The sequence below is a fragment of the Phasianus colchicus genome, chromosome 1, assembly GCF_987193195.1.
Source record: "Phasianus colchicus chromosome 1, bPhaCol1.hap1.1, whole genome shotgun sequence".
Lineage (NCBI taxonomy): Eukaryota > Metazoa > Chordata > Aves > Galliformes > Phasianidae > Phasianus > Phasianus colchicus.
The window spans coordinates 13,640,635-13,652,684 of NC_143436.1; the positions used below are offsets into that span (position 1 = coordinate 13,640,635).

At 44.5% G+C, this 12,050-nt stretch overlaps 1 protein-coding gene across 2 annotated transcripts; it reads left to right on the forward strand.

Moving 5' to 3' along the window:
- The first annotated feature begins 3,267 nt into the window (after positions 1–3,267).
- PMPCB (peptidase, mitochondrial processing subunit beta) lies at positions 3,268–12,005 on the forward strand. 2 transcript variants are annotated; one of them, XM_031595500.2, is made up of 13 exons: positions 3,268–3,424; positions 5,318–5,458; positions 5,772–5,858; positions 6,290–6,419; positions 6,808–7,006; positions 7,681–7,760; positions 8,266–8,378; positions 8,961–9,104; positions 9,665–9,828; positions 11,176–11,261; positions 11,348–11,436; positions 11,637–11,712; positions 11,808–12,005. In XM_031595500.2, the coding sequence occupies exons 1-13, from the start codon at positions 3,335–3,337 to the stop codon at positions 11,870–11,872; spliced, it is 1,464 nt and encodes a 487-aa protein (XP_031451360.1). In that variant the 5' UTR covers positions 3,268–3,334; the 3' UTR covers positions 11,873–12,005. The 2 variants fall into 2 exon arrangements, with proteins under 2 accessions (XP_031451360.1, XP_031451433.1); XM_031595573.2 differs by having other exon boundaries at positions 9,668–9,828.
- Positions 12,006–12,050: the final 45 nt, after the last annotated feature.

Sequence of the window (12,050 nt, forward strand, 5' to 3'; positions counted from 1 at the left end):
TTGTGGCCAAGAGACAGAGGGACTGAGGGCTGTAGCACTCTCTTAGCACTCAACACTTTCAGACACTGGCTACATATATTAAAAAGGAAAACACGAGGCATGGAACACAAGCATGAATGGCCTTCTTTCTAGAGCAGTGAGAACAGCACTAGAAAAGCTTTATGGTGTCTGTACTGAGGCAGAGGTTATGACAAGTAGTGTGCTTCAGTGTGAAGCAGAGGGGAGATCCTGAGTTAGGAAAATAGTACAAAAAAAAAAAAAAAAAAAGTGTACTTTTGAAAGAGAATTTGATAAGCTAAGTAAAAAGCCCTTAAATCCAGCAGAAAAAGTAAGCATTTTAAAGAGGAAATGAAAACTGACAGCACTGCTTTCTGCATGTCTGTGCATGTTTATCTACACCCATACACCCAAAGCCTGCCCAGAAATGTGGAATGCGTGGCTCTGAGATGAAATTGCCTGTACTAGCACACTACTAGAGCCCTTCCCAGCCCAACCCTGGCTCCTGCCAAGGTCCCTTCTGGCAGGCCATGCCCAGTGCTGGGCAGCTTTGGTGCCCTTAGTGCCCAGGGACTGCTGGCACACAGCTTGCACGGGGCTGCTCTGTGTCAGGAACTGCATCTCCTGGCATGGATGAAGCTTCTTGATAGTCCAGCCTCTTGGACATGTTCCTTACATTCAGAACACTTTGTAAAACAAGATTTCAAGATTATTAGCCTGGCTTTTCCAAGTTGGATTGATTCTGCCGAGTGAGAAATGCCTCAACAAGTTATCCCGGCTTTGGTTCAGCTATCAGTCCAGATGGTTCCTGCAATGTGTTGAAGACAACTTTCTGATGCAGGTGGTGGAGGAACCAACGAGGGGAGGTGTGTTGCTGGACATTAATCTCATTAATAAGTAAGGGCTTGTCAAGGAAGTAAAGGTTGGGGGCAGCTTGGGTTGTAGTGACCACAAGATGGTGGAGTTCAAGATCTTGAGTGGAAAAAGCAAAGTAAAAAGTAGGATTGCTACCCTGGACTTTAGGAGAGCCAACTTTGATCTCTTCCAGAACCTACTTGGATCTATTCTGTGGGCTATGGTGTTAGAAGGTAAGGGGGGCTGTGAGAGCTGGTCGGCATTTAAACAGCTCTTCTTCAAAGCTCAGATCAGTGCGTCCCTGAGCAAGAAATCAGGAAAAGGTGGCAGGAGACCTGTGTGGATGAGCAGGAGCTCATGCACAAACTCAAAGGAAAGAAGAAGGTCCATGAAATGTGGAAAAAGGGTCTGACCACTTGGGAAGAATATAGAAATGCTGTCAGGGCCTGCAGGGATGCAACGAGGAAGGCTAAAGCCCGCCTGGAATTGAATCTGGCAAAGGTGATAAAGGATAATAAAAAAGGCTTTTTAAAGTATGTTAACAGTAGAAGGGAGACTAGGGAGAATGTGGATCCCCTGCTAAGTGACGGGGATGTTCTGGTAACGGGGGATGCTGAGAAGGTGGAGATACTGAATGCCTTCTTTGCTTCTGTCTTCAGTGAAAAAGCTCTTCCTCGGGAATCCCAGACCCTGGAGATTAGTGAGAGGGTCTGGGGAATGGAAGACTTCCCTTTAGTCAGGGAAGAGGTGGTCCGAGAGCGCCTGGGCAACACCAATGTTCACAAATCCATGGAACCCGATGGGATGCATCCACGGGTGCTGAGGGAGCTGGCAGAGGTGATTGCTGAACCACTCTCTGTCATCTTTGAGAGGTCTTGGAGAACGGGGGAGGTGCCTGAGGACTGGAGGATAGCCAGTGTCACTCCAGTCTTCAAAAAGGGCAAGAAGGAAGATCCAGGTAATTACAGGCCAGTCAGCCTCACCTCTGTCCCTGGAAAGGTGATGGAGCAGCTTGTGCTGGATGCCATCTCCAGACAACTGGAAGAAAAGGAGGTTATCAGGAGTAGTCAGCATGGGTTCACCAGGGGGAGGTCCTGCTTGACCAACGTGGTAACCTTCAGTTATGTTGTCACTGGCTGGATGAATGGGGGGAGAGCAGTGGATTAGTCTACCTTGATTTCAGCAAGGCATTTGACACTGTCTCCCACAACATCCTTATAACAAAGCTGAGGAAGTGTGGGATAGATGAGTGGACAGTGAGGCTGGGTTGAGAACTGGCTGACTGGCAGTGCATAGAGGGTCGTCATTGGCAGTGTAGAGTCTGGTTGGAGACCTGTAACTAGCAGTGTTCCTCAGGGTCGGTGCTGGGTTCAGTCTTGTTCATCATCTTCATCAATGATCTTGATGAGGGGATAGTGGCCACCCTCAGCAAGTTTGCTGATGATACAAAGTTGGGAGGATTGGCTGACACACCTGAAGGCTGTGCTGCCATTCAGCGAGACCTGGACAGGCTGGAGAGCTGGGCAATAGGAAACCAGATGAGGTTTAACAAAAGCAAGTGTAGAGTCTTGCATCTGCGGAGGAATAATTGGAAAGAGTCCAGCGGAGGGCCACAAAGATGGTGAAGGGCCTGGAGCGTCTCTCCTATGAGGAAAGGCTGAGTGAGCTGGGTCTGTTTAGCTTTGAGAAAAGAAGACTGAGAGGGGACCTGATCCACATCTATAAATATCTAAGGTGTGGGGGTCAGAGTGGCGAGGACAGACAGTTGTCAGCTGTGTGTGGAGACAGGACAAGGGGAAATGGCCAGAAGCTGGAGCACAGGAAGTTCTGCACCAATGTGCGCAAGAACTTCTTTACGGTGAGGGTGACGGAGCACTGGAACAGGCTGCCCAGGGAGGTTGTGGAGTCTCCTTCTCTGGAGATATTCAAGACCCGCCTGGACACCTACCTGTGCGACCTGGTGTAGGGATCCTGCTTTGGCAGGGGGGTTGGACTCGATGATCTCTGGAGGTCCCTTCCAACCCCTACGATTCTGTGATTCTGTGATCCTAACTCAGTGCTGCGTGCGACAGGAAGCTCAGCAAGCATCAGCTCCACACACAGCACTGCACAGAGAAAACATCCAACTTTGCGTCAGAGAAACCGCCAATAATAGTTTATGAGGAGGAAAACCGACTTTCCTGAACAGCGCAGCTCCGTGGAGCAGCACTACTTGGGAGAGTGGTTAAGACTTAAGCCTGTTTCACAGCGTACAGCCGACCAGCTCTGGAGCAGCTGGCCTTGCTCGAGCATCCTACTGATGTTAACTACGACGAAGCATTGCTTTTGCGAAGAGCACAGACCCGCCAGCCCGCCCAGACCCGCCAGCGCCCCGCGCTGCACAGCGGCTCCCGCACCGTGCCGGCGGTCGGCAGCACCAGGCAGGCAGGGCGCTCTGCGCCTGCGCAGCGCCAGCCGGAAGCGAGCCCGCCGGTTGGCGAAGATGGCGGCGTCTACGGGGCGCTTAGCGGCGCGGCGGCTCTTCCTGCCCTGGTGCGCTCGCCTCGTTCGGCCGTCCGGCTCGGGGAACCGGGTAGGTGGCGGAGCGGGAATAGAGTGGGGAGATCCGGGTGGCGCCGGCGCTTCGACGGCTCTCTGCGCTGCTCGGGCTGCCGCAGTGGGGACGGGGGGCTGTAGGCCGCGTGTCGCGGTGCACGCCGGGAGTTGTAGTCTTCCGTGGGCGCTGAGGCGCTAGGATGGCGGGAGGTGTCAGCGCCCGGCTGCGTGCCCCCGGGGCGGGGGGCGTCGGGCGTCGGGCGGGGTTGTGTGCTTTCTGTGCGTCCCAGGAGGATTTGAGACCAACTGAGCAAACAAAACCAAACCAGAGCCGGGCTTCTTCCCTTTGGAGAAGAAAAGGCTCTGGAAAGATCTCATTGCAGCCTTCCAGTACTGAAAGGGTGCTAATAAACGGGAGAGATCAACTTCCTGCAAGGGCAGGTAGTGATATATTTTAAAACTAAAAAAGGGGAGATTTTGATCAGATGTAAGGCAGAATTTTTTTATTCAGAGGGCGGTGAGGCCCTGGCACATAGGGCTGTGGGTGCCCCATCCCTGCAGGCACTCAGGGCTGAGTTGGATGGGGCCCTGGGCAGCTGAGCTGGTGGGAGGCAGCCAGCCCATGGCAGGGGGTGGGGATGGGGGGCTTTAAGGTCCTTTCCAACCCAAGACGTTCTATAATTTCTTAACGATTTCTTCATGTTAATTTCTTAGAACTTTTCTTCTGGATTAACGACAAGGTGGCAATTTCAATATCTGGCTTTATTCTGGACAGCAGATGACTGTGAATTGCAATCTTAGGCATAGGCCCCAACATTTAGTTGGAGGGAAGCAGGTGCAATCTAATCCATTTTGGTTGCCTTAAAATGTATGAAGAGCAATTGAAGTCATTTGATTTGTTCAGCCCAGAGAATGGGAGAGGACATTCCTCATGAGGAGAGCAGAGGGGCAGCACTGATCTCTGCTCTCTGGTGACAGTAACAGGAACCAAGGGAACAGCATGAAACTGTGACAGGAGATGCTCAAGTTGGATATGAGGAAAATGTTCTTCACTAGAGGGTGGCTGGGCACTGGAGCAGGCTCAGTGGGGCTGTGGTCAAGGCACAGAGCTTGCCAGAATTCAAGAAGCCTCTGGATGACACTCTCAGACATATGGTCTGATTGTTTTTTTGGATGGCGTAGTCTGGACTGAGCGATCCTTGTGGGTACCTTCCAACTTGGGATATTCTGTGATGCTTTTTTTTTTTTTTCTTCTGAGTTGGTTAATGTATTCCTGTGTGAAGTAATGACAAATAATTTTGAGAGAAAAATATTTTTTTAAATACACGTTTTAAAGAAAGAGCCATGAACTTACATTTAAGTTCAGGAATACATTTTAGGAAGAACATTCTAGGATAGGATAGGACTAGAGCCCTCAGAATGGGAGAGAAATGGACCTGTTGGAGCATGCCAGGAGGAGGGTTGTAAAACTGATCCCAGAGTTGAAACATCTCCCCTACGAGAACAGCCTGAGAGCTGGAGCTGTTCAGCCTGGAATAGAGAATGCTCTGTGAGACCTGAGAGTGGTCTTTCAGTATCTAAGGAGGGGCTGTAAGAAAGAAGGGGACAGACTCCTTTAGCAGGGTCTGTGGTGATAGGACAAGCAGAAAGGGTTTCAGACTAAAAGGGAGTTTAAGACTGCATGTAAGGAAGCAGTTTTTTACAGTAAGGGCGTTGAGGCACTGGAACAGATTGCCCAGAAAGGTGGTGGATGCCCTGTCCTTGGAGACACCCAAGGGCTGGATGGGGCTCTGAGCACCTGATCTAGCTATAGGTCTCCCTGCTGACTGCAGGGTAGTTGGACCAGATGGCCTTTAAGGATCCCTTCCAACTGAAATGAATCTGTGGTATAACGTACAATCTAAGTATGACTGTTGTATTTTTCTTACAGTGTGTACATGTGGGAAAAGGCAGATTCAGAGCTGCCCAGGCAGCAACAGAAGTAGTCTTAAATGTTCCTGAGACTCGTGTGAGTCCTCTGGAGAATGGCTTGCAGGTAGCTTCTGAAGACTCTGGGCTTTCAACATGCACAGTAGGTAACCTGTAAAGGGATGTTTTTTCATAACTTTGTACATGTTTTCATAACTTCTTGTTTTTTTCTTTATGGAACTTTGTTGCGGTCTATAAATATTTATTAGCAATTGTTCTTAAAAGGAGCAGAGAAATAGGATTCATAACTTTTGCAAGTGTTTTGTGATTAGAATTTTGTGAAGATCTTTTCTTTTTTCTGGTTCACTTAAAGAAAAAGCAATTTAAAAGTAAGTCTTAAAAATCTTGAGTATAGTTCATAGAGGAAAAACAGCAAAGTTGCATTATTGATTGATAAAATTATTATCCCCATTGAGGTTGGACTTTGGATTGATGCTGGAAGCCGGTATGAAAATGAGAAGAACAATGGAACTGCTCATTTTCTTGAGCATATGGCTTTCAAGGTGAGTATGAGTATTGGTTTAAAATTTACAACAAATTTCTAAGTTAGTCATCTTTAGAGATCAGTGAACTTAGTCAGAATTGTCTAAATACAGTTTACAAATCAAGGGCGTTGGATTTTGGTTCCAATTAAAAAGCAAAGCCAAATTTTTAGTCCTGTGTAGCTGATGCAGAACTATAGATTTGTACCAGGTCTACTTTTAACTTGCTTTTAATTTTTTAAAATGTTCTTAGAAGACACATGACCCAGCTTTTCATTTTAATTTGTGAGCATAGTAGGATTTAGGTCTGCCTAAATATTGGAGAGATTAGTATGCCAGTATTCATTTCAGAAGACTCTTTCTCTTCACCTTGATTTTTGCAGACAAGCAGTACTAATAGTCAGCAAGTGGATTCAAAGGTTTAGTTTGACTTCCTTATTGTTTTGTTTCAGGGTACAAAAAAGAGATCTCAGTTAGACCTTGAACTGGAGATTGAGAACATGGGAGCTCATCTGAATGCATATACATCAAGGGAACAAACAGTGTATTATGCAAAGGCTTTTTCAAAAGATTTACCAAGAGGTAACTGCTTTTGTTAATCTGAGAAGCAGCAGAGAACAAAACAAGCACTTATCCAGCTCCTGGTGAAGCATGAGAATGATGCTTTTGCTGCCTGACAAACCCTTCTTTCTTGGGCAAAAAGTACTTTCTTAAGCTTATGGGAATGTGAGAGTGCAGGTTGGGGAGGGTTGTGGCAGAAGCGATGTTGATACTACAAGTATTTCTGATAGATTTGCCCTTGGAAGTGCCTTTTGAGCTTGTACATTTTTAAAATTTTTCAATTCCAAACCGCAGCTCTTATTAGTGAATGTTGGGCCACCCCTGCTTTTAGCTGAGTTTTACTTTTGGAACCTGATTTTTCTGGTAGTCTGAAAATTCAGTTTCCATTCCCATCTCTGTTTTCAATTAGCTGTGGAAATCCTTGCTGACATAATCCAGAACAGCACCCTGGGAGAAGCAGAAATTGAGCGTGAGCGAGGAGTTATACTCCGAGAGATGCAGGAGGTTGAAACCAATTTACAGGAAGTTGTCTTTGATTACCTTCATGCCACAGCCTATCAGAAAACAGCCCTCGGAAGGACAATTTTAGGACCCACTGAAAACATCAAGTATGTCCAAATTTGTGGCCATCTTCAACTGTGGGGTAACTTTTCTATATTTAGAAGATTCCTGTGAAAATGCAAGGAATGACTTTAGTTTTAATTTTGGCCTTGGAAGATACATGAAATTGCACTGGGTGTTACTGTAAGAACTTCCGTATTGCCCCTTTATGCAGTCATAAAAGTGGACATGAACTTCATGTGTCTACTGCACATCTCCATTATGTGCCATTATTTTTGTTATTTGTTAAAAACATACCTGATGCAAAATTGGAAGTGCTCCTTTTTCCCATCAGTCAGGTGTTAGGCACTGTTGTAAGTAAACCTGTGTTTACACTGCTCTTTTCTGCACTTGTATACAGCAGTGCAGATGAGGAGATCATCAAATATGCTATTTTAAAATTGACATGAGGTCAGTGGTGGATCCTGGCTCGACCTGACTGAGATCAACATGGAATAGAGTTGTAATTCTTACTCCTTATCAGAAAGCTGTATGAACTCTGAAAGGCAAAGTATAGGAAGCTCCTATTTGCTTTTTAGGAAGTCGCCCTTATTGTAGCTTTTTGCTCTGTACACTGGCAGAACTTATAATTATTTTGATAGTATATCATTCTGTACTTTTATTTCTTTGTCTTGTCATAAACTTTACTGACATGGTAGTGATGATTCCTTGACTGTTGCAGATCCATAAACCGTAATGACTTGGTGGAGTACATAACAACACATTACAAAGGACCCAGAATAGTCCTGGCTGCTGCTGGAGGTTCGTATGAGTTACTCACCCTGGATCATGTGAAACTGTGCTTAAAACCATGGTCATTTAAGTTCCTGGGAACAACACGGTGAATTACCCATTGTTCAGTAGGTCCCAGTTCTGTTAGCCCTGCCTGTTCAGTTTGTCCTCTGTAGCCTTTGAACTTCTGTTCCCTTTTTCCCTTAGTAAAATTCCAGAAACATTCTTAAATCAATAAGGAGAATTGAATTGGAGGGTGAGGTCATTGTTCTATGTGAGCTTGAAAAGAAGGGCCTGGGAGGAAGAAGTCATTGTGAAAAGGGAGTAGCAAAAATAACAAAAGAGAAAAAATGTTTAGGCTTGAAATTGAGAATGGTTTGATTTGGAGTATGATTGTGATTTTATGCTGAGTAACAGTGCTGTGAGCAATCTGAAAGTGTGGGATTAGAGGGTGGAACCTTACTGCTTGGTATAGCAATCTAAATGAACTGTTTACAGAGTAGCATTACAAAGTTTGTGAAAAACCTTTGTTCAGGGGTCTGTCATGATGAGCTACTTGACCTAGCAAAATGCCATTTCGGTAACTTGCCATCTGCTCCAGAAGGAGGACTGCCACCCCTTCCACCATGTAGCTTCACAGGCAGTGAGGTAAGCTGTGTGGTGGCTTTTTGAGCTGCCCTTTATCCCATTGGAGCACAACTGATACATGCAGATGAGAGCTCAGTTGTTTTGCACACAATGGCAGCAACAGGAGTACGTAGTTTCCAAAGCAGCATTTACTTACCAACTTCTTTTTGGCAAGCCTTGCTTCCACCACTTTCTCTGCCCAATCGATTCCTGGAAGAATACTTCCCTTACTCCTGCTGCTGCTTTCCTTTTGTTCCCTTGCCTTCACTGTTGGAACATTTCCTCTTGTTAGGGATATGGCAAAGAATGGAGGCATTTGTGTCACGTTCCCAACTATATTCAGATCCTGAAAAGTCGTTATCTTTCCTTCCTGCTCTTTCTCATAAAACAATTTGTAGTGCCCTCTGTGTATACATGGCAAACTGTTACAAAATGTCCAGAGTGCAACTAGTTAAGGCTGATGTTAACTGTAACTTTGTGCCCTTTAGTTTTTGGTTCTGCGCGTGCCTGCTTTGCGATACTGGTGTGTGTCCTAGTGCTTAACTTCTCACGTATGTTACCACAGGCAGATTGTACTACATCTGCTTTCATGTGCTCCCACAGATTCGTATAAGAGATGACAAGATGCCCCTGGCGCACATTGCCATCGCTGTAGAAGCAGCTGGCTGGTCTGACCCAGATACCATTCCCCTTATGGTAGCAAACACTCTGATAGGTAACTGGGATCGTTCCTTTGGAGGAGGAGTGGTAAGTGGACCTGCAAGCACCCCGCTGCTTATAATGAGGCTGGTGAGACTTGCCTGACAGGGTTTTGCCAGCACAGGTGGATTTGAGCATATCTGAGGGTGTTACTGTTACTTTATGATATTATTTCTGAAGGTCCTTCATTAAAGCAGGATAAGGGAAACCTAGCTGGAAATCAAAGAGGATTTGTTGCCCAAGATCTACGAAAATCTTGGGAAGTGGTTCTAGATCACTAAAATAGAGGTGATTTGAGGCCTGCCAGTCCTCTCCAGAAGTGGAATGGTTCATCCACATTACACATTATCAGAATGTGTGGGTATTGCCAGGTGTCCCTTTCTTGAACCCGTGTGACTTTATGATTTTTGGCTTAGAATCTGGGCTGTTATTTGGAAGCGTGAGATTACATGCACGGAAAGAAACTGTGGCAATGAAGAGCTGATACTGGACTACGTAGCTTCTGCTGGACCTTCTGATACCATAGCGTGTTCTGTCATGATAGAAATGAAAACAAGATACTAACAAGCCTTCAGAAAATTCATGAAATGTGTTTTCTCTTGCCTCAGCAGAATTTATCCAGTAAACTTGCTCAGATTGCCTGCCATGGTAACCTGTGTCATAGTTTCCAGTCTTTCAACACCTGCTACACTGACACAGGGCTGTGGGGACTCTATATGGTCTGTGAACCATCGACTGTACAGGACATGGTGCATTTTGTTCAGAGAGAATGGTAAGCAAACAACTGTTTGTCTAAAAAAAAAATACTGTTGTGGACAAATATGCTTTAGAAAAAAAAGGAATTCTCTGAAGAGAATATTTCTATTTAGGCTTAGGCTTGCCTGGGAAAAATAACTGTATCTGGTTCTGAACTTCAGCACATGAGATGCACAGTCCCAGCAGCCACTTACTTTCACTTAGAAGGAACATTTCTGTGTTTAGTTTTCTTTTTCTCCCCTGGAAGAATAAGTGTGAACTGTAGTTAGTAGCAGTGCTTTGACAAGGAAGATAATGGCAATGATTTTCTTTTTGACTTTCATGTGAGAGCAGATATGAAAATGTATGTCAGACTTTTTAGAATGCTGCTAAGCCAGCCTGCAGTGCCATGAACTGCATGTTTGACAACTGAAAGAGTAAATATTCAGCATAATGAATGAGCATAATGAATGGACAATTACCTTTAAATACTGTTACTAGTTAATGATTCTGCAGTTACTGTCCCACATGACACACCAGGTGTTAGGAGTACATAGGAGAGTGATGTGAAAAGTAGCTGAGCTGTTATATACAGAATCTTGAAACCTGGGAGTATAGATGATTTCATTCATCTAAAACCTTATATCTGAATTGAAAACACGCTCTTAGGTGCAATTCTAATACTTGAACTGAAGATGTAATTAGAGATAGACCTGTTATTTAAGAGCTTGAAGTGGGTGAACTTGAAAGAAAACAAAATGAGTCTTTTTCCATCACGTAGCACTTACTTAGATACCATTATTCTGAGAGCTCTGTAAATAGCTCACAGATAAAAACATCATTGCTTTAGCCGTCTGCATGCTGCACCTTAACACCAGAGAAGCTGTGAGCCCTTCTTGTGCTAGAGTAGTGGGTTAAGAGTACTGCATACTTCTGTCCTTCTAATAGTCTTCTCTATGCAGTGTGATGTAGTTACACTGTTTGCTATCTCACCAAAAGCCAGGAAGTAAATGGATTGCCTTCTGGGCTAATTAATTATTACCTCTAATTGCTTGCTTCCTGGTAGCTTACCAGCAGCCATTCTCAAACTGGCAAGTATGGACCACACGTGGCTCAAAACATTCACTTAATAAAAGAACACAGCTCATCTAAGGGGAAAAGCTTGATCTTAAGCTGAATATTGGTATGCTTCCAAAACCTTTCTTTCTTTTATCATGCTGCTTCTGCATATCCTGTACTTGATATGAAAACAAGCCACTCTTATCAGCATTGCCTATAGAAAAGATATGCTTTGGTAGATTGCCTGCAGTAAAGAGGCACACAGCCCTCTTACATGCCTCAGGTCAGCTTTAAGTAATGCTTTTGGATCTAAACTATTTTTCAGGATAAGACTTTGTACAAGCGTCACAGAAAATGAAGTAGCTCGAGCAAAAAATCTTCTGAAGACAAATATGCTGCTACAACTTGATGGTGAGACTTACAGAGGTTTTTGTTTTGTTTTTTAACCTTCCTGCATTTGTATGCTGATAACTGAAGCTTATTGTCTCCTGGTTTAGGCTCCACCCCAATCTGTGAAGACATCGGAAGACAAATGCTGTGCTATAAGCGCAGAATTCCAATTCCAGAACTTGAGGCAAGAATTGAAGTAAGTGGCACCCCTGTTGTAAATTTTTAATTAGGCCCCTACTGTAATAATTAAGTTTCTTAATTGTTACAGGAAGTAACAGTACAGAGGTTAGACTGTTTTTATCAGAAAGTTTTAACTGTTTTGCTGCCCGTTCCTCTAGGCTGCTAATAACTTTTTGGCCAGGTTTGGTAATAAAGATGTATCTCTAATTATTTTAGGCTATTAATGCCCAGACTATTAGAGACGTTTGCACAAAGTACATCTATGATAAGCATCCTGCAGTTGCTGCCCTGGGTATGTTGCCAAGTTCCCCTATTGTAACCCCCTCTACAGCTTTCCTTAACAGTTTGGAATGTGTCGTGTCATGGTCAACTTTCTTTAAATTCCAGGTCCAATTGAACAACTTCCAGAATATAACAAGATCTGCAGTGGGATGTATTGGCTTCGTGAGTAGTGGATGACAAGAACTTTCAGTATGTTTGAGCTTCAAAAGAAAAAAAGGATAGTGGTATCCTCTTTACTTTATCTCTTTCTTATAGCTTTTGAGCTGGGAGAAATGCATTTGAAAAGATTAAAACTCAAACACCAACTGTAGTCCTGTGTATTTGTATACTTAAGGAAATAATGAAAAA